The sequence below is a fragment of the Rissa tridactyla genome, chromosome 2 (assembly GCF_028500815.1).
Source record: "Rissa tridactyla isolate bRisTri1 chromosome 2, bRisTri1.patW.cur.20221130, whole genome shotgun sequence".
In the NCBI taxonomy this organism is placed as follows: domain Eukaryota; kingdom Metazoa; phylum Chordata; class Aves; order Charadriiformes; family Laridae; genus Rissa; species Rissa tridactyla.
In genome coordinates this window covers 130678231-130702168 of record NC_071467.1, presented here as the reverse complement: position 1 = coordinate 130702168, position 23938 = coordinate 130678231, and the positions used below count along the sequence as shown (strand labels likewise).

The 23938-nt window shown below is 38.0% G+C and overlaps 1 protein-coding gene across 4 annotated transcripts in view; it reads left to right on the top strand.

Moving 5' to 3' along the window:
- The first annotated feature begins 7 nt into the window (after positions 1-7).
- Positions 8-23938, top strand: part of TAX1BP1 (Tax1 binding protein 1) — a 67386-nt gene continuing 43455 nt past the window's right edge. For all 4 annotated transcript variants that reach the window (XM_054193083.1, XM_054193084.1, XM_054193082.1 and 1 more), the window contains exons 1-3: positions 8-129; positions 3091-3274; positions 18860-18962. In XM_054193083.1, the coding sequence (XP_054049058.1) occupies positions 3098-3274; positions 18860-18962 (280 nt within the window). In that variant the 5' untranslated portion in view covers positions 8-129; positions 3091-3097. The remainder of the gene's footprint in view (positions 130-3090; positions 3275-18859; positions 18963-23938) is intronic.

Sequence of the window (23938 nt, the reverse complement as noted above, 5' to 3'; positions counted from 1 at the left end):
CGGCCGGTTCCCCGCCCCCTCGCAGGCAGGGCCGGGGCTGGAAGTGACGAGAGCGAGCGGGCGGGGCTGCGAGGCGTTGATGGCGGAGGCTCCGTGTTGATGTCCCCGGCGCCCTCCGCGCCGGTCTCGGTAAGGGCCGTCTCGGGCTTGGCTTGGGGGAGGACGGGGACGAGCAGGTCTGATACGCTCTTTCCTCCCGGCCTCTGGCAGCCGCTGGGGCGGGCGGGGCTGTTAGGCCGCGGGCCTCGGTTCTGCGCCACCGGGAAGCCGTCCCCCCTCTCAGCCCCCCCTCCAGCTGCTTTGTGCCGGTCCTAGTCGGGAAGGGAAGAAGGGGGGCCCGGCTGCCATTGCGGGGGGCCCGGGTGGCCGTGCGGTGGGGAAGGCCTGGGGCAAAGGTGATCGGGGGCGGGCAGGTGAGGCCGCGGCGGCCGCTGACGGGGCAGGGCGGGAGGCGGCAAGGCGCAGGCCGGCCCCGCGGAGCGGCGGAAGGCAGGGCAGGCCGGGACCGGGGGTGTCAGGTGCGCCCCGTCCCGGCGGGACCGCCGCTGGAGGACTGCAGGAGGAGCGGGCTGGGGCGGCGCGGCTCGTCCTGGTTCTGTTTTTCCTGCCTGACGAGCTTTTCCTCCTCCCGTCCTTTTCCGTGCGTAAAACCAAACGCGTTCCCCAGGGAGTCGCTTGTCATGTCAGTAATGAAGCCTAAGCGTAGCTCTACCTCCTCCTCCTCCCCTCTTTCCCAGCCGGTGGCTGCGATCTAATTAAGCAAGCACCCAGCATCCCCTAAACTATCCTTGAACTGTAAGTAGATCGCAGCGTCACCTAAGCTCCGGGGATTTTCCTGCTGGGCAGCAGTAATCCCAGTTGATTCTGCTGTTCTGCACAAGTTCAGATTTGTGAATAGTTCTGCTTTAGGCTTGGAAACCAGCCTCCCTTCACTGGTTTCAGTGAGGATAGTATTCGGCTGTGGTAGCTGGCAACCAGCGTGCAAAAATGAATGTTTGCGGGGGGTGGTGGTAGCTTTTTTTTTTTTTTTGGTAATAAGCGCTTAGAATAAATTTAGATTAATCCATTTTTTAAAGTAGACCTACTTTAAAAAAAAAAGCTAGTGTCAGTTGTTTTTGTCGTTAGTGGTTTGTTTACTCTTCTTGTGTTCATCATGCTAATGAAAACTGAAACAAGTCTGTTTCATGTCAATATTATTTGGTTTCAGGTACTACTAAATTGCTAAAAAGGAATGAATTTGTTGCACTTGGAAAAAGTTAAGGGAATTCTGTTTCTTTTATAATTGTAGAAACTGCTGCTTCATACCATTTATAGTTCAGAGTAGATTTGAGAGACGTCTTAAATGTAATCTTCTGTTTTGAGAGGTGTGGGAGTCTTCAGGATTTTACCATGCTGTAACATTTCCTATGCTCTTCTGGACTCTGATGTTAGATAGCAGATAGGACTTATGTGTACCCTGTTGTCTCTCAAAAGCCGTCTTTTTGTCTTTACTCAGTGTCTTGCTTGTGTAAGTTCTTGGTCTTGTTATTCATATCTGTTAATCTTCATAAACTTGGCATTTTATCTTACTACTTGTGTTGTTCAGGGTAAAAACTGCTTTTTATGTAACATATACCAAAATAATATTATGGCTGCCCATACATATTTTACGTGTTACACAAAATTAGGCAGTAATAAGCTTAAAACATTGAGGGCTTAAACCTAAAAAATCCCTGTTTACCTTTTACTTGTTTTGAATGACGAACACCCGTTTATTTCAGAGCGCATTTTATTTCAGAAAACATGAGCTCTTTGCTACTTCTTTTTTAATTGGTGAAAAGAAATTTTAAAAGGCCATAGGAAATACCCAGAAAGCCGTTAATCTTTTAACCTCTTGAGACTTGCAGTCCCTTTTTTGATTGGTTTCTACATGTATCTTCAATGAAAGTAATATATTATGTCACATACTTGTCAGTTACCTCATCCAATGTTTGAATTTGCTTGGTCAATACAAAATTACTTTTAGCAGCAATTGCAAGAATAGGATGGCTTATCTTTCTAGAAATGTGTTGGATATGTAAAGCCTCAGTCCTCCTAATAACAAGTGTTTTGACAAACTTGTGGTTGTACATTCAAATCAAACACTTGAAACTGCTCAATTGTCCATCTTGCATTTTTGGCAGATATTGCCGAGTCTGAGGAAGGGACGTTCTGCTTGTGAAGCATCTTGTATGGCTGTAATTTTTAGCACTGTGTATCCTGAATGAATTGGTGAATGGAAAGCATGATTAGAAGCTTTTGCAGTCCAACTGATTAGTGTTAATCTGTCAAACTATGTGCATACCTAAATGGTCCCACTATCAATGAAGTACATTGTTTATGGTAATGAAGCTAAACATGCAGGGCTGGGAACGTGTGTTGCAGTGAGAACAGTAAAAGATGTCTACAGACTGCTAAACAGAGGCAAGAGGACTCTTTTGAAGACAAAAAACAACAAACAAAAACACCTCACCCAAACAAACCCCTCCTGTTTAGATAAACTTTCTTGGTTTTTAAACATGTCTTAAAATGGAACTTTGTTACTTTTACTGAGAGGGGAAGAAAAACTCCATATATAAAAATGATGTCAGAAGCACCGGGCAGTACAGATTCAGAGAAAAGTTTATAAAGTGGGGAAACTACGGAGCTTGCTTTTTCCGTCCTTGCCACATCCAGAACCATTAAGAATATTTAATTAAATTAGAATCCTGCTTCGTTTTCACACCACCACTTTTATTTCCCACTTTCTGCCACTGTATCTAATACCGGGGGCATTCAGCTAAGCAATGCTTTTTCTCCATCTTGATGTCATCGCTGAAATGAATGTCCTTTAATTCTGAGAGGTGATTGTTTTGGAGTGATGCTTAGGCAGTGCACTTTGGTGGACTTGGTCTATAGCTATCTGTTTTCAGAACAGAGGAACTAATTGTTAGGTTTCTCTGTCTTGGTTAATAGATTATTAAGATTATAACAGGTTGTTATTATTATAATAGGTTATAATCGATTATTAATATATTTTTACACTTATTTTTCCACTATATTGAAGTAGCAACTTTTACAATTTTGTTACAGATCAATCATGTCATCCTTTCAAGAAGTTCCATCTTCAACTAATGCTTTGCAGACTTCCAATTTTGCACATGTAATTTTCCAAAATGTGGCAAAAAGTTATCTTCCGAACACACACCTTGAATGTCACTACACTCTGACCCAATTTATCCATCCTCATCAGAAAGACTGGGTTGGTATTTTCAAGGTAAGTAAATCTTGTTCTGTTGCTATTTCTCAAATGTTTGCTGTCTTCTCTCTTATCAGTTAAAAAAAGTTTAAAAGAATTCCAACAGTAGAAGCTCTCTCCTAAACTTAAGTGGAACAAGGCTAAAGTGATGTATTGGTTCCTGCTATTAGAGTGTGAGTTTTGTAACAGAGATCAGACTGGAGATCAAAACTAGAGGAATGAGTATGCTGTAAGCCTGCTGGGTGAAAGGGAAGGTGTGATGCAGTCATGTCATGCAGAATTAAATGGAGATTATTTGAGAAGCAATGCGTGGGCACAGAGTGACATTGTGAACAGGATTATATGAAGAGTGTGAGCCATGGTAAGTGTGAAATGTGTGTGGAAAGAACAAAGACTAAGCTGGAGATATCCTCACCCACGTCCCTGACTCGTTTTTGTTGCTAGAACAGGCTGAACGTATTGATCGCTAAAATTGTTCAAAACAGACCCTTGAAAAAAACAGGGGTGAAGCCACATCTAAGTTGCCTCACATCAGCGATTTGATTTATTTGGAGTTATTTTTAAAGGTTAATAAAGTTTCATTTATGGGATTAGATATTGATTAATTCTTACATCTGCTTCTATTTAAGACCTTGATCTATGTTTCTTTGTTGATATAGCTCTTAGTAGATGATGCTTAAATGCTTTACTTGAATTGTTAATAGCAGTTTTGGTTGGGGCTTTGGCAGTAGGGAAGGGGGAAAGGTAACAGACTATCTTGGTACCAGAGGACATTTCCCTTAGAACTGTTCAGTGTTGAAGAAAGTAAATGCTTTACTTCACTGTAGTCTGCAGATTGGCAATGGATTGTTAGTCTCTATTCAAGATAAGGTACTCTTCTGTAAAATAGAAGTACTATGCTCTGTAACAAACCAGAAGCATTTTCAATGCTGTGTGCAATGACTATACGATCACTAAATTGTATGAGGAAGGCATTAACTTACACAGGCGCATTTCTCTAGTGGGAAGTCTTTAAAAATATGTGTATATGTATCTTGATTATCTGCAAAGTTTTGACAAACAGTGTGATTGAGCACACTTGAATGTTTAGCTAATGGCATTAATGAAACTTTAAAAAAAGTCTTTGTCAAAACTTCAAAGAGCATGCTGTTCATATTGCACATAAGCATTTTGGAATTATTTAAATGTAACTTGAGAAATGAATGTTGTGGCTTTGTCCATTGATCTAAGTGAGGGAGGCAATCAGGACTCTAAAATACTAATTAGGAAAACAAAAAAAAAAAGGTGTGAAACAGTTTTACAGTGACTACATGAAAAGCTGTGTACAATGGACAGGTATCTTTGATTTCATCTTGACTGTGATGGTAGATTTCTGTAAACTATTGGTGTATGAGTTTTATTCTGCTTTAGCAGTGGTATGTAATACAGCTTTGGCAGTCATTTGAGGAACATGTTGAGCTGGTATGAGCTAGTACTGCTGCTGAAAGAAACTTCTTCTTTTGTGCAGGGTGGTTTGTTTCTTGTGCTTTCCCCTCCTTTATGTGAAACAAGCTCTTGTGTGATGAACCAAATCAGGGAATTGATTGAGGTTAAGACTAACATTTTGTGACTGGATTATTTTTTATGGAATTCCCCAACTGAATTTCCAGTTCACCTAATTCTCATCAACAAAAGGGAAGGAAGCATTGTGAGATGGGGAAAAGGATGAATATCGTTTTCTTTTTGTGACTATGTCAGCTTATACTGAGTTTAGTGGTGTGAATATACTGTCTTCGTGTCGTTATAGTACAGTGAGTTAAACGGAGCCAGCTGTCCAACTGTGTCTGTGTCTACAAATATGTATGAGTAATGTTTACAGTAAAATAAACTGTGAAAGTGTAGTCATCTTGGGATAGACAGAAGTTGTACTATATGGTGATCTGAATGAAAAAATGAGTGACTTCTAGAGAACTGATTGTTCCTGGATAATCAACAAACCACTTGGAGATGGTTTGAAAACTGATGAAACAGGCAGGGTTTTATCATTTATCTTTACTAAAGCACATAAGAAGCATGTGATGCATGTTTAGTAAAGTGATTTTCAGCATAAAAAAAAAAAGCAAATCTTGACTAATTATGCAAACAGTAATTATTTGCCTTCTGTATTGGCCTAGTATGCAAGGGAAGTGAGGCTTCTGTGAGAAAACTCAAAGCATTGATTCACTGACTGCTCACGCAGAGGGAACAGAAGTTCACCTTGTCTTTCTGAAGTGAATAACTTGCTTAGAAAACAAACCTGTTTAAGCTGGTGCCAGCTTAAGTAAGCTTAAGTAAATGTCGAATAAGATTTATTTCCCCCCCCAGCCCCTGTGAACATTGTGTTGTGTTTGGTTCTAATGTTGGCTTTTGTTCCATTTTAGGCGGCAGTGGCTTCAACTGTATTCTGTCCTGTGTTTGCTCAACTGGTTAGCTAAGATTCTTTTTTTTTTTTTCATTTAACTTAACAAAATCTATAGGTGCCTTCTTAAGTGAATGGTTTTCATTTAGGTTGGAAGTCCAAGTACGTTTCTTCAGCAGCAATGATGTCTTGAGTAGATATTGATGATTTGTATCCTTGTATCATCCTATTTGTTTTGCTAGTCCAGCTGTTTGTGCAGCTGCACAGTGAAATGTATCAGGGAAGTGATCTGCCAGAAAAATACAGCGCCTCCTCCCCTAGCTTTTACCACCTGATTTCACAACTGGTTTGTTTCTTCAGCTTGGTCACTGTCTGATGCAATGGGCAGCTGTGCTGGCATCACTGTGATGGAAACAAGTGGACTAGGAAGGTGTGTTGGGGAAAGTCTATGCCTATTTTATTGGCATGGCTGCTTAATGTGGAATGACAATTGAAGCTTCTTTTTCGAATCTTTTCTAGAGTTCTGTTCTGAAGAGCAGCTTTTAAGGGTTTGGTTTGTTAGTTTGTTTCCTTTTTAAATAGAAATGGAGCTAATAGTTCCAGAAGCAAATCCTTATTTCATATACTGACTCTTAATTTCTAGCTTGTGAGTTTTTAAACGTTTCCATAGTGTGTGCTACATGTCTGATAGACTGTTTTTATTCCATGTACATTTGCATTTGTGATTGTTGTAGCTGCCATTGGTGTTGTGCAGCTTAAGTGAAAAAATTGATATTAGAAATGGAGTCCATGGTAGGAGCCATGAATTGCTTATAAAAGTTCTGTGTGTCTTACTGCATGTGTTTATTAATAAATTTATGTATTACTTCATTATGTAAAACTTCCTTTTTTCTCTTCATTATATCAATCTTTTCCAGCTGGTATACATTCTTTGTCACTTGCTATAGTTAATGCTTGTGAGTTTTCCCTCCTCACTAGGCATGTTGCCAGTTTTCTGTGTCTGCCAAGTATTCTACTTTAATCACTGAGCATTGGCTTCTATTTTGTAATATGAAAAGATAATGGCTTTGTTGAAAGTACCACAGCAGGTTCCTTCATGTTTGCAGTTGTTTATATAAAGATATCTTCTTCTCAAGGATATTTTACAAAGCAATTTAAAATAAGGAGCCAAGGCAAGGTGAAGTACTGCCTTCCTGTTCTCCATCAGAGGTATCAAAAAAGTCTTGTTGGGAGGTAGAACTTTGGACTGAGCTAGGGATTTGTGGCATTACAGCATTATGACACAGAACTAAATACTAAGTAAATCAGGAAGCAAATAACTATTCTTCTAAAACTTAACAGATTCTATCAACTTCTCTGCATATGCTCTAGATGAAATGTGTTTTTTTGTTTTTTCCAGGGTGATTTAGTAAGTTGTTGCTATATGTTGAACTTTTGTAATGCTGAGTGTATGACACTTTGGCGGTAGTAGTAGATTTAAAACAGTTCCCAAGAAAGTATTTTTCTGTTGTTTAGAAAAATGCAAACACAGTGTTTGTGACCTGAAAGGGTAATGTTGCATATAGCAGAAATATTATATAATTATTATATGGAAGAATTATGGGACTGGAGCATTTATTTTGTGAGGAAAGCCTGAGAGACCTGAAGTTTAGCTTGGAGAAGAGACGACTGGGAGGGGATCGTATCAATGCCTATAACTACTTAAAGGGCAAGTGTCAAGAGGATGGGGTCGGACTCTTTTCAGTGGTGTCCATTGACAGGACAAGGGGCAATGAGCACAACCTGGAACATAGGAAGTTCCATCTAAGCATGAGGAAAAACTTCTTTACTTTGAGGGTGGCAGAGCACTGGAACAGGCTGCCCAGAGAGGTTGAGCAGTCTCCTTCTCTGGACATACTCAAAACCTGCCTGGATGCGTTCCTGTCCAGCCTGCTCTAGGTGAACCTGCTTTGGCAAGGGTGTTGGACTAGATGGTCCCTTCCACTCCTACCATTCTGTGATTATTTCAGATATACCAATTTTCTTACAAACTAGATGTGTCTAAAGGTGTATTCCACTACCTTTGGGATTGGACCTTTGGCAAAAACTTGGAGGAGGCAGGAAGTACAATAATGATGATGATGTTACCCTTCAGAACAGAAGTCCTGAAAATGCAACATTTTATTCTTCTTGTATATATTAGTCTTTCCTTTTCTTCCTTGTCCCCTACTCAAGGCTTAAAAGCAGGTTTTGACTCAGTCTTCCAGTCTGTTGTCTTTCACTGCAGCAGTTTCTTTTTGCTTTTGTGACTTTTTGGAGGGTCATTTGTAATCAAGTGCCAAAAGATCTTGATTGGTTATGTCCTTGCTTGTTACCCAAAAAAAGTCAGTTTTACAGATAAGTACTGGTCTAGTACTTGGCATGGGTATCCCTACCCTGAGTCCCTCTTCATGCAGTTTTTTCTGTGCAGAAGAACCTGATGGTTCCTAGTGTGGAGTGAAAGGGTAGAAGGCTTATCGTTCTTGATTGGTTTCATAGGAGATCTGGGCTCCCAGAATGATCCAAGACCAATGTCCTCTCTTTATTCTTTTCTGCTTATCTCTGATTAATCAAAATCTGGAGAGGCCCTTAGAGTAATTTGAAATTTGATTTGAAAAATGAATTAATTTAAATTAATTTGAAAAAGAATAATGTGTGCAAAATGGTCTGTCTGGTAGGTAGTCCTAATCTCTGGGTGGTGAAGTCAACATCTTGTGTCTTTATTTCACAATAAAGTGAAGTAATCATATGGCCACATGATATTTTTTGCATTATTAATGCGTAATGTCCAGATTTGCAGAAGTGTTTGAAAAACCTGTTTGGCTTTTAGGAAGTAGTGCTTACCCCTCTGTCTAGGGCATATGTGTGCAAGTAGGACTGACAGATGTTCAGTATACAAGGGAGGCAGGTTTATTGTACATCTCAAAGGCACAAGGCAAGAATGTTATGGGCGTAATAAAGATACTGCTTCAAGAGAGTAGCGTTAAAGGTGTGGGTGTTTGTGGGATATATCATAATACTTTCCAAGTTTCTGAAGATTTAATTTTGCTGAGGCCAGCAAGCTGGGAAGACTGGCAATATCAGCACGTAATCTTACATATGTTAACCTAATGGGTTTGGTCTTGCTGTGTCATTAATTAACTTTCCATCAAAACTTTTCTGTTCCTCAGTTCTAGTTGGTATATTTTTTTATAAGTAACCTACGTTACCATTCTTCTAGGATGTTGACTGAAGTTACAGACGTGCTTTTACATTAAGGCAGTAAATATATACCTAGAGAAGAAAAGGAAATTTTTTATTTCTTAATGTCCATGTTCTTGATATCCACAACCTAAAAATGGTGATCCAATGTTGTGGTAACTTATGCAAAAAACTGAATAACCAGGACTGGGAAGATTTTAGTAACTTACCTGAATGCAAAAAGTGCCTGCTTGCTCTGAGAAGGTACTCAGTATGTAGGAGGTCACACCTGAGCTACTGTTTGTGCATCAGTGCAGTATTAAGTGCAACTTAATTTCTGTCTTTTCAATGTACTAATTTATAGCAAACCTCAGAATTAACTTGTCTGTGGTCAAAAACTTCTGTAACAAAATTTAACAGTGGATTTGATGGACACCTAAGAAATTGGTTGGTGGTTTTGTTGTGTCACGACAACATAGATATATTTTTGCATAGTACTCTAGGTTATGTAGTCTCCTTTGGACTGCAAATAACAGTACAACTTGTGTGGGTCATATCAATGTCCCAGTTTTGTTGTAGATTGAATTTTTTTCTAAATTTTTTAAGATATCAATTACTTCCATACACAGACCACATTATGAAGTACAGTGCAACAGCTGGATGTGTTATTGACCACATGCATGTAGAAATACAATTTTTCTGGCATGGAATCATCACTGTACAGCAGGGCACGATAGATACAGGAATGTGTAGTGGAGAGTATGTCCTGTTGTTAAAATAGTCAGGAATAGAATTATTGGAATTCATAATGTTTTGAGAATTGTTATATCCACAAATTAGAGTGATTCTTTTGGTTTCTGATTTACCTTCTTTGGAAAGATATGTCTTAAATAACTGAGTTAATCTTTTTCTCACAAAAAAAAAGTCCATGTCAATGTTGTTAACTGTTTCTATACTAGATGAAGAGAAGGATAATCTAGGTTTACCTGATGATACCTTTGACAAGAAATTTTGACGTTTAATTCCAAGTGTCATTAATTTTTAAAAAATATTTGCTATGGTAGGTTTGTGTGGTCAGAGACAAAATTGGCATAACAAAGTAGTCAGTAGCTGGTAACAATTTTGAAGTAAAAAATAAAATGCTAATTTATAGTTTTCATGAAATGTGATAGTAAATGAATGTTTCACTTAAGCCCTACTCACCCTTTTTTAATACATTTTCATGCTTATCTCTTAAAGTAAACAGTAACTTTGTTAGTCTTTGATCTGTCATAACATTTCCCTTGACAGCCATTTACATATGTACCAAGTTTTCTTTTAGAGAGTTCATATTGTTTCTATATTTATTTTGATTTATACCTAATAAGAGAGAAAGTTTATTCTGTGGTCTAGGCACTCTGTCAATGTCATTTTGACATATTTCTCTGAACTCTGATGTAGAAATACAACCAATGAGAGATGATAATAGATGAGAATTCTGATAGTACCTTGATACTGCAACAAATACCATATGTTCTTAGTAGCTCAAGTTAAAAGATTGCCTGTATGTGTTTGTAACATTCAGCAGAGATGGACTTCTTCAGGTCTGGGCATGAGAGAACATCTTAAGAGTACAGTCTACGGTCTAAACAGAGTACCTTGCAGCCATCTTCTATCCCAAAATGTTTCAGCTTTAGGGCTCCTGCTGTATAACAAATTTTTATCTCAGTATGAGCAGCGAGGTCATGTCTGAAGTAAAGCCTTAAATGTCTTGGACTGATGTAAGCTGAAGTTGTGTGTGGTATAAGGTGATCACAGAGATATTAAAAAAAATCAAGGTTGTAGTTTGACTTCATTGTTTACTTATTTTTAAATGTCTATTCCTTAATGTTACTAAAGTGTACTTAATATTTTAATAAGTATTTCTCCTCATGTCCGTGTTCTGAAGTTTCTTACACGGTTTGATTCTTTCAGAATTGGCATCTAGATATCATTATTTGATGATGATGCATGTGTTCAAAAGTATATTGTGTCAGTGGCATGTCAGTGTTGACAGTAAACTATCAGTAATTTTGTCCAGTATGAGCTTCACTGCCCCCAGATGTTTTAATTTTTCCATCTGTTAATTCGGTTAGAAGAACTTGTTACCTGTAGCTGCCTTTTGTGGACTGTTACGGGCTACAGTAGCACTGTTGTGACTTTGAAGTAATGTTACCTGAACTCAGGGTTCTGGCACAAACAAGGTCTACTGTGGAGAGATCACTTCCAGGGATGCTGGTCCCAATTGCATTTTGCTTGGACACTTGTGTTTTCTGTGGTTTGGGTCAAAATGACTGTTTCTTACCATTTGAAGTACGTAAAGGCTGATGACTTACTGTTGTCAGTAATAATTATACCGTATAACATGTATCCAAAGCCTTATCTACTGGCTGTAATTTTGCATCTTTCAGAGGTGGTTTATTGTTTTCTTGCAGTACTTGAGGTACTTCACCAAATTAATTTCTAAACTATGTAATTTACCCTCTGAATTACAAAAAGGGCGTAACTTTTACTCTGAAGAGTTTTTTGTTTGCTTTGTTTTTGTTTTTTAAATTGGGTCATATTAGGTATTTACAATAAAGGCTCATTAGTTATGTCAAAGTTGGTTCAGCTAAGTAAGTGTTTCCTGGGTTTGCTTTTTTGATCTGCTGTGACTAGTACATGTGTTGTATAGATCGGTAAGACACTTTTAATGCTGTGGAAGGAACATTGCTGCTGTTCCAGTTGTGTAACAGCATTCTGAGGCCAGGGAGAAAACGCCAAGTGGCTTTTCCCTTACAGTGGTGTTTCTTTAAAGCACTCCCTCTCAAGATTGGGTTGACTGACTTTACCAAGGCATTATAAAAGGAAAGAAATTGAACAAAATAGAAAAACAGCATTTGTTCTCCATGTTCACCTGAAACTCCAGAAATGAAAAATGAAGTTTGAAACGATCTTTACACTGCAAACGCTCTGCAGTTGTAAGGCAGAGCTTTTGTCTTAGAGAAGCTTACGTTTGTTGTAAAATGAATCAGATGACAGCTAAAGGAGATACAGTGAAGTAAAATGGTTATTATTTTTCCTCAGTAATATATTTGGTAACTCATTATTGGCATACAGACAGGCACATTCTAGCTATTTTGTGGAAATGTAGTGTGGGCGAAATGTAAATATGGGGAAACTAATTGCACTGTGTGGCATTTCAGTAAGAAAGGGGCTTGTATGTGTGGGGCAGCATAGAAGAAGAAAATGTTTTCATGGTGAATACATACCTATTTATTAGTAGAAGGAAAACCTGTCTGGTATGAGTATTGCGGACAGCTGAGTTGTCCCTGCTTGCCCAGCCAAATTGCAAAGTACTCAGAGTTAGGCATCTTAACCTTTACCAGACTTCAGCATTTCCTCTGTGACTACAGAGTTGGTTTATATAACTAAAAAGTAGTTTATGATGTCCTAAATTGAAATAAGCCTTTTTGCTCAAAAGTAGGAAACAGGAGTATAGTGAATGGATTAGTCTTTAATGGCCTATTAAAGCTTTCTGTTTTATGGAGGGAGAATTGAATCAAGTGAGGTTTGTTTGAACAACACGTTGCTTGTACATAACATAATCTGGATATGACATGTTTGTAGGAGACATGATGTTTAGTCATATTTTTGGTCTAAAAACAGGGCTTGAGAAGGTGAAAGTAGGATTTGGTTTCTGGATTATTAATCTGTTGGTTAACATGTAGAAAGCAAGAGTGTTGGATTTATGCACAGCTTTCTAATTTAAAAATGGATTTCGGAATTTGTGAGAATTAAATGTAGAGAAACAGAGAAGCTGGAAGACTTTGTTGAAAAGCAGGTTGGTAGCAGAGACTTTATTTCTAATTCTAACGTGGATTTCTTTTTTTTCTTGTTGGTTTAGGGAAATTGTATCACCTAAGTCTTATTTGCTCTTTTGTCTAATAAATAAGGACGTTAATATTTGAGGTTTTAACTCTGAGCAAAATGTGTTCAGAGTTTTCAATGAATTCCTTAAAAAGTAATGATATCAGCACAGCCAGTCAATGCATCAGATGATGAACTTGAGTTCAGAACATGTCTTGTGCGTGCTTTAACAGGTCATTCTCCTTTTTCTTCCTCTGAACTTCAGAAGGTTTTGTGCTGGAGTTCTTGTGTAATTTGTACTGTTTGTGTGCTTGAATGTGGATATTGTAATGTCTGCCATTACCGATGCCAAGTTTTTAAATTCGACTAGCAAACTGTGCCTCTTGTACTTCTCCTGGCTCACAGAAAGTTTTACAGTGTCTCCCATTGAAATTTCTCATTTAAGATTTCCGATGGTAAGAAAGTACTAATGTGCATTTGTTTCAGCTTTAGCGCTTTGATTGGAACTTGGTTTTATGTTAGTAGTTGACAGTATTTTTTGTTTGCTACATTGTGTTTTTAGTTGGTTTTGGGTTTGGTTTTTTTTTTTTTTCCAGATGGTATGTGAAATTATTTTCATTAAAGGAGTTACAGCTGAGGCTTTTGTACAACAATGGAATCTGTAGCTGTTTTGATTGAGATACTGTTTCACTTGAGTTGCTTTCATTTTGGGAGTCTTATTCTAAATTTAGTACCTTTTTTTTTTTTAGTTAAGTGCTTTTCCAGTTAACAGTATCAACTAAATATAAAGAAGCATGTTATAGAAGTATTTTTATCTGAGTTTTGTATGCCATTTTAGTTAGCATTCTAATGAAAGAGTTGTGTTGTTTTGGGGGGGGGGGTGTTGTGTATGTTGTGGGTTTTTTTTGTATTTTTTTTTTTTAAACTTTGGCTTCATGTTTCAGTACATCAGAATATATTCTTCCTTGCAGAATAGGACTGTAACTTCACATGAGGCCCAAGCAGGACTTTAGTGTGGGTTTTCACGTTTCCCCTCACTTCCAGTTTTTTAACAGCTTTTAAGTTCTAATTATTAATGTAAATAAATGTGTTCGCAGCTTAAGTAGTTAGATTGTAAATTTTTAGAACTTGGCCAGCAAATGAGGGACACAAAAAATTAAACAATGTAATTGAAGACTTGATTTCAAATACATTTTTTTTATAATGGATATAATTTCAATGATTATGCTTCTTCATTGCTACTTAAGTTCAAATACAGAAATGAAGTTTACGAATCTTTCTGCAAACATTTGTGTGATTTCTGTAATGTTTTCATGAATACATGTGCTCATTGTTAGTCATATCAGCTGTTTTGGCAGTTGAAATGGTCAAACTCTTGTTCTTACAGGCCTGAAGATTTTTCTCTGATAACAGTAAAAGACTTTGCACTTTGTCTGCCCTTGTTTTCTGATGCGTTGTGCTAGTGCTGCTGTTCTTCCATTTTATTTTTTTTAATAGAAATAGTATCGCAAGATGCTAGTAAATTAAATACTTAACCACTTATTTCCATTTCTTTCTTTTGTGTAAAAATTGTTAGGGTGTCCTGGATTTTTTTTGTGGTGGTTTTTTTTTTTTTTTTTTTAAACTTCGAGGCAACTGGAATTTGAATGTTGCGAAAAAGGAAGGCTAATAGACACAAATTTGTGATAAGAAGTCTATGAATTATTTAAATAGCATCTGCACTTTTTAACATACATTCATGTTCAAGTAGAATACTAGAAAGAGTCTGGACATAAACTAAAGCAGCAGCCCTTCTTTTTTCCATTTTTGTGCTGAGGGCTTCTCAAATATTTGATAATTTCTCTGCTTCTGCTTGTCGGAGTAACTTCCAATTCTACATACAAGCCTGCATTTGAAATTTATCTTCTGCTCTCTTACTGTTCTGGGATTTTCCTGGAGACTCCTGCATAGATAAGCTTAGAGATATGAATAATCAAAATAGATTTAGAATTGGTTTATTTTCATAGGGTAGATTTGGTGTTCTTGCTGTTTCAGTGCAAGTACAGTGGGGTCAAAGGAGCCACATCACCCCAAGAACTGGAGCATCAGCTGCAAAAGGCTTTGTGAGGTGGCAGGATAACGTTTATCTGCTACTTGAACATTGTTCTATGCAGAAAATATTTTTGAAAATGAAAGGCTGATCTTAATTTATCTGCTTTTAGCTTAACAAAATTTACCTTAGAGTTTTCAAAGTATGAAATTAAGGAATTTGCTGGCCAGGGAACTCTCTTTAAAAGTCTGTGCTCTGGTATTGCTGCTTCTAAATTCTATCGCTTTTACAGAAAGTGGCATTTAAGTAATTGCAATATGCAGTTTTTTAAAACTGCATATGCAATAACTAAATATATTTATTTTTTAAAATGTTTTCTCAGTTTTTCTCCAGTGTACACTACTGACTGGTATTATTTACCCCATGCTAACTGTATTTAACACCACCTACTTGTTGAATCATCTGATTTCTCGAATCCTGCACTATTACCAGGAAGATGCACAAAGCGCAAATTCTTATGATTATGAGATAAGCTTCAACTTGCCCTTTTTCAGTATGTCCCAAGCAGAAGTGTATGGCCCTGTTGCTGTAATGGTCTTTTTAATTAAAACAAACAAAAAAACCCAACAACAAAACCACCTTAAATAGGAATTTTTCTCCTGTCAATATAGTCCAGGCAGGGCCTTCACAAGAAAAGGGTTCTTGTCTGGGATCTGGACTCTTATTTCCCTCTGGAGACTAACCTGGAAGGTAGTCTGTGTTAATTGTAATAAGTTTTATTGCTTTGAACAGCAGTCAGAGAAACTGTCTAGCTTTTCAGATTCCTTTTGTTAAAATGAAAATATTTTGTCGAAGCTAATATGCCTGATGATGAGGAGGATGCTGTTCATTTTGTTTCCAGAGCTGCAGTGTTTTGTTTTCTTCTTGATACAAAAATCACTGCAGGGCTGTTGATAAGTATTCCCATCTTCCTTATCATCATTTTCACTTTTTATTGATTTCCTTTGTAGGTTTTGCCACTAGGCTTTGTTTATCTCAATTTTTATTTACTTCCTCTTAAGCAATATTAAAATTTCCTTATATAGTTTTGGCACTATTTTTAGGCAACTATTGGTTTTCCTTCTAAGCTGAAAAGAAAGATCTTTGTCAAAGGTCACATTTAGATGATTACTGAGCCATCCAGTGTGTGTTTATAGTCTTATATCTGTGATAGTATAATCTCTTCTTCCAGGTGACAGGTGGTGGGACAGGAGGAAACAGCCTTGGGTTGCACCGGGGAAGGTTTGGTTTGGGTTTTGGGAGAGATTTCTTCACGGAAGGGGTTGTTAGGCATTGGTGTGGGTTGCCCAGGGAAGTGGTTGGGTAACCATACCCAGAGGTGTGTGAATGTGGTGCTTAGGGACGTGGATTGGTGGTGAACTTGGCGGTGCTGGGTTGACAGTTGGACTTGATGATCTTGAAGGTCTTTTCCAACCTAAACCAGTCTATAACTTGCATGTGCCCATTAAGAAATAATTGGGTTATCAGGATCATAAGAGTGTAAGATGGGGGAGCTTTGGTAGGGAAAGCAGATGATGGGTGACAAGAAATAGGGGGAATTGCTGGAGAAGATATGTGCGGGTATTTTCTTCTTCTCAGGTTATCGCCCACTAGCTCTTGGTGTGTCTCAGTTTTCCGTTTACTACTAATCTGTAGCCCACAGATCAGAGTCACACTTGAAAATATGGCACCTGCTGAAAAACAGGCCAGGAGGGTTATTTGTTCTCTACATAATTACTCTTTTTGTTTGTATCAGTATGACGAAGGTTGTAAATAAAATAAAAATCCTTATGTGGATTACTGTTACAGGTAAAGTATTTGTAAAAATAAGTTTTGGGTTCAGAATGGATTATTAAATTTAGAAATGAACATGCGATATCTAAAAAAAAAAAAAAAAGCTAAAATCCCAGAGAAAAATTGAATCAGGAGTTGATCTCTAGAAGGACCATTTTTGGTTTTATATTTACTGTTGGTTTTTTTTTTTTTCCTTCTCACTATGTTTTCCAAAGTGTTAATTTTATCAGAAGGAAGGATGTTATTTTACTGAGGAAAATTAACATCAGAATCAGAGTGTGTGTGTTTGTTTTTTTTTTAAACAGACATAATAATAATTCTGGACATAATAATTCAGTTTCCCTTCTGAAGTTAAAAAGAACAAGGTGGGGACTTTTCACTCCGATTATTACTTTTAAAAAGCTATCTGCTTGCTTTATTTTAGGGCAGCAATGGTATATGCCTCCCTTTTCTGAGGTAGAAGCAGCTTCAGCAATAAAGGGTTATTAACATCTGAGTTGGATTTGAAGACGTGGCTAATATGAAAATTTGCAAAATATTTTTCCTCGTGAACTTCTATAGAGGAAAAATTGCCTTCACCCCCCTTTCAAGTTACTAGACGAGCTTCCCTTGTTACTCCTAAGATATTTAACAGGGTGGGAATAACAGCCCCAGGAAATCTCATTTCATTGACATCTTTAAAATCTCCTTGATAGGACATATTATAGAAATCTTCATAACTTTTGCTAAGAATAGGCTTAAGATGTAGTGGGTGATTCCATTCTGGTGGATGTGTCATGAGTCTGCACTGCTTTTATCTAATGAATGTTGTCTTAAGGAAGTGACTCCTGTTAGCAAAATGAAATTTTCATCTGGTTTTGCTGTCATTCATCCTTGTTTTTTAAGAATATAAAAAAGGTGTGGTCATCTCAACTAGTTGTTTTTTTCCAAACATTAGCTTTTCCCACACTTCTTAACACAAAGTGAAGAAGTGTAATGGACAACTATGGAATAATCTATTCAGAATTTTTGTTACTTATGCTAATTATAATTTACATATGTAATTGCTATTGAATTACTTTCAGTTCTGCTGTTCTCTTTGTCTATCTAAATATCTGGGTTTTTTTTTCCTGTTTTGTGTTTTTGGTTTTTTTTTTTAAGCTGACAACTCCTTAAAAAAACAGTTCTTAATGTTTTTAAAACACAACATTGCAATGAATCCTTTATAAAGGAGGATTTGGTATGAACTTGAAGTTTAGAAGTTTTGTCTGTTGATGGTAATTTCATCTTTTTTGATTGTGTTTTTTTGTTTTCTTTTCTTCCTGTTGAAATGCTGTCTTACCTGATAAAAATCGGTAAACAATTTGTTCCCTTTCCTCCTCTTAACTCTTCCAAGACGGCATACTCAGCAACTGATAAATCATACTACACCTGTCTTTTCACAAGATTTTTTGGTATTTTTTTAGTCAGTGGAATAAACCAGATATATTTATTCTTCTCCTTTTACTGTTATGCTATTATTAATATCCATTGCTTGGGGTTTCAGGTTTAGATGCATATTGGAATATGTTTCCTCAGAGGATAGCATTTCTTACTGTATAGAACTGCATTCTTATGAAAAGTCTGAAAGCAAATGTTTATTGAAGTTAGTGGGAAGACTGCACCGACTTAGCTGAGTTAGGTTTTCATGCTTATTTTTTTTTTTCTTCCCTGCAGACATAGCATGTATGTATGGAAGAATTCGCATTCCAGCAAAATGCTGGTCTTTAGTATTGCAGAAGTTGTCCAAGAAGTGCTAGTTCAGCCCTGTCAGATTTGGCCTTTTCAATATAAGAGAGAGCTAGTTTTTCTTTCTTTTTGTTTTCTCATGAGCCTGTTGGATTGTGGACACAAAATAGTCAGCATTGGCAGAACTTACACTAAGAAAATCTCACTATAAACTTCAGAATTAATCTTTTTGTATTTTTAATGTAGTAATGCATATCTTTATAGGGAAAAAAATAATGTACAATAGTAGTTTAATGTATAGTGAAAACTGTCTGGTGTTTTAATTTATATAGACCCTTTTATTGCCTTAGACCCATTTATTGCTTTAGGTAACAAGCTTAATAAAATTCATGCTAAATCTTTGACATGCTTGTTAAAATATTCCTGATTTGTGAACATTGTTAAGTATCTTTTTATTGCATGCTGAAGCAGAAATATGCATATTACAGAATGTTGTAAAGGCCAGACCATGGTATCTTAACTGTGTATAACAAATTCTTCTGCTAATGTTTTCTCTTTCTTTTTTTTTTTGTTGTGGTTTATTTTATTTTAGGTTGGTTGGAGTACCGCAAGAGATTATTACACATTTCTTTGGTCACCTATGCCAGAAAATTATGTGGAAGGATCAACTGTTAATTGTGTGCTGACTTTTCAAGGTGAATATAAAGCAGTATCAACCTGTGTTTTCCCTCCTACACAGCTCTTTTAAATACTTATCTGTTCATTACAATGCTGAGGGTTGTATAACAGTTCTAGACTTTTGCAAACATAAATTGGAAGAGAATCTTCCACACTTCACTGTCAAGGAAATTGTAAGGAGAAGTATGTGACTTAGTATGTTTTTACGTAGTAATGGGCAATATTCATGACTGATAGAAAGAGAAGCTCTGCTAGAAACGATGGAAATACAGAAAGTGACTTCATTTAATCAGCAGCAGGGTTTTTTAATCTCGGCATCTCTTAACACGTTGTGTCTTTATATTGTCTTTAGTCTCTGGACTTTAAACATCATTCTCAATGTAAAGTGGTTCTCGTCAAAGAATAAATAATGCAGATGACTGGTGAAGGTTCAGAGTTGCAGAGGACCTTTTGACAGTGAGGAATTGATGAAAATGACTGAATTTTTTAAGAAAAGCATGAAAAACAAACCAGAAAACGTTACAGCACTGTACAAATCTATAGTATAACTGCATTTTCAACACTGTGATCAGATTCTCTCTCTCACCTTCGCGATCTTAAAGAAGATCTAGTAGAACAAAAGAACAAAGTGCAACAAGGAAGATAAAAATTAAGAAATGTCTTCTATGTAAAGGTGTGGAGTTACAAAGATAAGAGCCACACTCTTCCCATTAAATATAAAAAGGGCCAATGGCCATAGATTATGGCCTGGGAGGTTTACATCTGACATTAGGAAGAACTTTTTACCAAGAGGGATTAGTGCAGCACTTGAACAGATATCCCTGGTTTGAAAGGATGGGAATTCTACACAGTTGCTTAGACACAGCCATGGTAGTCTCAGACTCATGCTGACAACAGTTTCTTGAGTGTGAAGTTGGACTAGGTGACCTTCAGAACTTCCTTGTTCCAGGTTTTTCTGACTGGGAAAGGGAAATAATAGGAAATGACTGATGTCTCTCAAATCAGCTACCTATGGCATGAGCGGGTTATCCATTGTTCATATTTAAAGAAGCAGGAGCCTTCGATGTAAGTTACCAAGTGACAGGTTCAGAATGGAGATAGAGATGGTACTTGTATAACACAATGTGAGTACTTCTTGCCACAGGACACTGAATATGTGTAGATTTTTTGTCATTTTTAAAGTTCTGTATAAAAAAGAGCACCTCCATTAAACTTGTTTAATGCTTTTCTGCTTACTAACAGAATTTTGTGTACCATCTTACATTCTTTTTTACTTCCCAGAGTTGGCCTTAGTCTTTGTGTGTGTTTGTTGCTGAAAATATATAGGAAAAAAAAATTTGAAGTCCCGAAACGACTACTGTGTTAGCTTGTTGTCTTGTTAAAGATGCAAATAGTAGCTGCAATTACGGATAGCTTGGATGAGTCTGCTGTTCTTTCTCTTAAGCCAAGTAATTTTTTCTGGTACTTTCGATAATAGAATAGAAGCGTCTAGGTTGGAAGGGACTTCTTAAGATCATCAAGTCCAACCATCAACCTAACACTGTCAAAACTGCCACTAACCCATGTCCCTAAGCACCATGTCTACCTGTCTTTTTAAATAACCTCCAGGGATGGCAACTCCACCACTTCCCAGGGCAGCCTGTTCCAATGGTTCATAACCCTTTTGATGAAGGCATTTTTCTTAGTATCTAGGCTAAACCTCCCCTGGCACAATTTGAGGCTGTTTCCTCTTGTCCAATCACTCACTACTTCGGAGAAGAGACTGACCCCCACCTTTCTACAGCCTCTTTTCAGTTAGTTGTAGAAAGTGATAAAGTCTTCCCTCAGACTCCTTTTCTCCAGACTAAACAACCCCAGTTCCCTCCACTGCTCTTCATAAAACTTGTTCCCTAGACTACTCACCAGCTTTTTTTGCCCTTCTCTGGACATGCTCCAGCACCTCAATGTTTTTCTTGTAGTGAGGGGCCCAAAACTGGACACAGTATTCGATGTGGGGCCTCACCAGTGCTGAGTACAGGGGGGTGATTGCTTCCGTAGTCCTTCTGGCCACATTCTTCCTGATACAGGCCAAGATGCTGTTGGACTTCTTGGCCACCTGGGCACACTGCTGGCTCATATTCATCTGTCTGTCAGCCAGTACCCCCAGGTCCTTTTCTGCTGGGCATCTTTCCAGCCACTTTTCCCCAGGCCTGTGACACCGCATAGGGTTGTTGTGACCCATGTGCTTGGCCTTGTTACATCTCATACCATTGGCCTTGGCCCATCGATTCAGCCTGTCCAGATCCCACTGCAAAGCCATCCCCCTCTCAAGCAGGTAGACATTCCTGCCCAACTTGGTGTCATTTGCAGACTTACTGAGGGTGCACTCAATGATCATACCTACATGATCTGACCATTTTATAACCTTGAAATCTGTGAAAAGCATGTGCACTCTGTAGGAACTGGAAGGAAGTCAGTTTCTTCTACAGTTACCAAAATTCACTGAATGAGTGAAATTGGGTTGGACTGAAACTAAAAGTGACCTAGAAACCTAGGACTCTACATGCCCTTATCAGCCCTTTGTACTTAGGAGTTTTACCACACATGAGGAGACCAGGTAACTGTCCCATCTGTTACATTCCATGCTGACAGTACTCCACTTTTATGGAACTGCCAGATTTAATCTCCATTCAGACAGTCGCCCAGTTGTGTTTGGCAAGATATTTTAGTGCTGCTGAGATGAGATCAGTAGAGCTTACAAGATCTTAATTAACTGAGATAAATAGTAAATGTAGTGCAGCATGCTTAAATTTTTTTTTTTTTTTTGTTATGATCAGGTAGGTGTGCTGGAAGAAAATAATGAGGAATCTGTTCTCTCCAGTGTTAGACAAGAAAAAAGACTCCATGTAGTTTTAAAATCAGTTTGTCTGAACCGATATTAAAACTTGCTAGAGCAGCGAAGTAGGTTGTTCTGAATTCATTTCTGCATAGCGTCACCTTATTTAATTTAAGCATCGAATCAGGTAAACTGAACTGCAGTGCTATATAGGAAAGTGTATTCAGGTCCAAAAGCACAGAATCCTGAGGTTTTGAGATTAAGGTACTATTCCCTGAGCTACAGTTAATAAAGTATAAGAGTAATGGAAACATGAAGTACTTGATACAAATGCTGTCGGTATAGCACATGTAATGTTTCACCATTTGTGGGAAAAGTAGCTAAGAATACAGGGAAATGTCTTCCAGAAATCTGGAATAAAAATTGCTGAATACAAATTAATAATAAAGTTAGAAAGGGAGCACATTGTATTGTGATGGAATACGAACAGAAATGGGCGACATCACCTGCTGGATTAAACATTGGGTGAGGATTTACTGTGGTGATATCATGCTCAAGCTGGCTAGGGTATCTGGTAATTAAGTGTTCAGAATAAAACCAATTGGTTTTCTTACCATTAAATGTGGTTTCTTGCATTTACTAATAAAGGTAAAAATCTCATTAATTCTGGAAATGATTATTTAACATCCACAAATATTACCATGTGAATTCAGGTGATGTAAGAGTCTTGATGTTGAAGCTTTAGTGGGCAACAGTTCAATTGAATAGTCAGACAGAAATTCTCCTGAATTAATTTGCTAGCAGCATGCAGTATTACATAGATAGAAGAAATATGAGTTATTCTTACCTTGCAAAGTATAGAAGAATTTTTTTTTTAAATTAAGCTCTTTGTAAAACTCTCCCTGCCTGCACCCTGTCCCCCTGTATCTGCAGCTTGTGTCATCCATTGATAGAATCATAGAATGTGTTGGGTTGGAAGGGACCTTTAAAGGTCATCTAGTCCAACCCGTTCCAACAGGTCCATGTCCTTCTTGTGCTGAGGGTTCCAGAGCTGGATGCAGTACTCCAGGTGGGGTCTCACAAGAGCAGAGTAGAGGGGCAGAATCACCTCTCTGGATCTGCTGGCCATGGTTCTTTTGATGCAGCCGAGGATGCAGTTGGCCTTCTGGGCTGCAAGTGCACATTGTTGGCTCATGTCCAGCTTTTCATCCACCAGTACCCCCAAGTCCTTTTCCGCAGGGCTGCTCTCTATCACGTCATCCCCCAGCCTGTATTGATAATGAGGATTGTCCCAACTGCAGTGCAGGATCTTGCACTTGGTCTTGTTGAACTTCATGAGGTTTGCTCGGGCCCACCTCTCTAGCTTGTCCAGGTCCCACTGGATGACATCCTGTCCCTCTGGCATGTCCACCACACCACTCAGTTTGGTGTCATCAGCAAACTTGCTGAGGGTGCACTTGATCCCCCTGTCTATATCATTGATGAAGATATTGAACAGCACCGGTCCCAGTACGGATCCCTGAGGGACACCACTTGTCACTCCACTCCATCTGGACATTGAGCCATTGACTGCTAAGCCAGTTTCTTATGCACTGAACAGTCCACCCATCAAATTTGTATCTCTCCAACTTAGAGAGAAGGATGTTGTGGGGGACAGTGTCAAAGGCCTTGCAGAAGCCCAGATAGATGATATCCGTTGCTCTTCCTTGTCCACTGATGTCATCGCTCCATTGTAGAAAGCCAATAGGTTGGTCAGGCAGGACTTGCCATTCAGAGCATTCCCATGCTTTGGCATTTGAAAATAGCAAAAGTAAATAGTGGTTACTCCAAAAAACCATGCAAAAAATTGAACCAGGTAAAGCTGCAGATGTCTTGTCACTGCATGTTATTCTGTGTTTGTTGTCTTTGGTTGTATAGGTATTTCAATGCCAAAAAATCACTTTGTTCTGTGATTGTACAACAGTTACATAATAATGTGGTTCTGATCCAGCTTCAGGGCATCTGATTGCTAATGATTCTGTCCGTTTCGAAATATATCGACAGCAGCTATTACCTAATGTATATAAGGTGATGTGTACATATAGCACCTACTACCTATCCCTGTTCTAGCACTTGTCTTAAAAGCTCAGAGAAATTGTTGGGGGATGAAAGTTACTAAATAAATGACTCTTCCTTTCT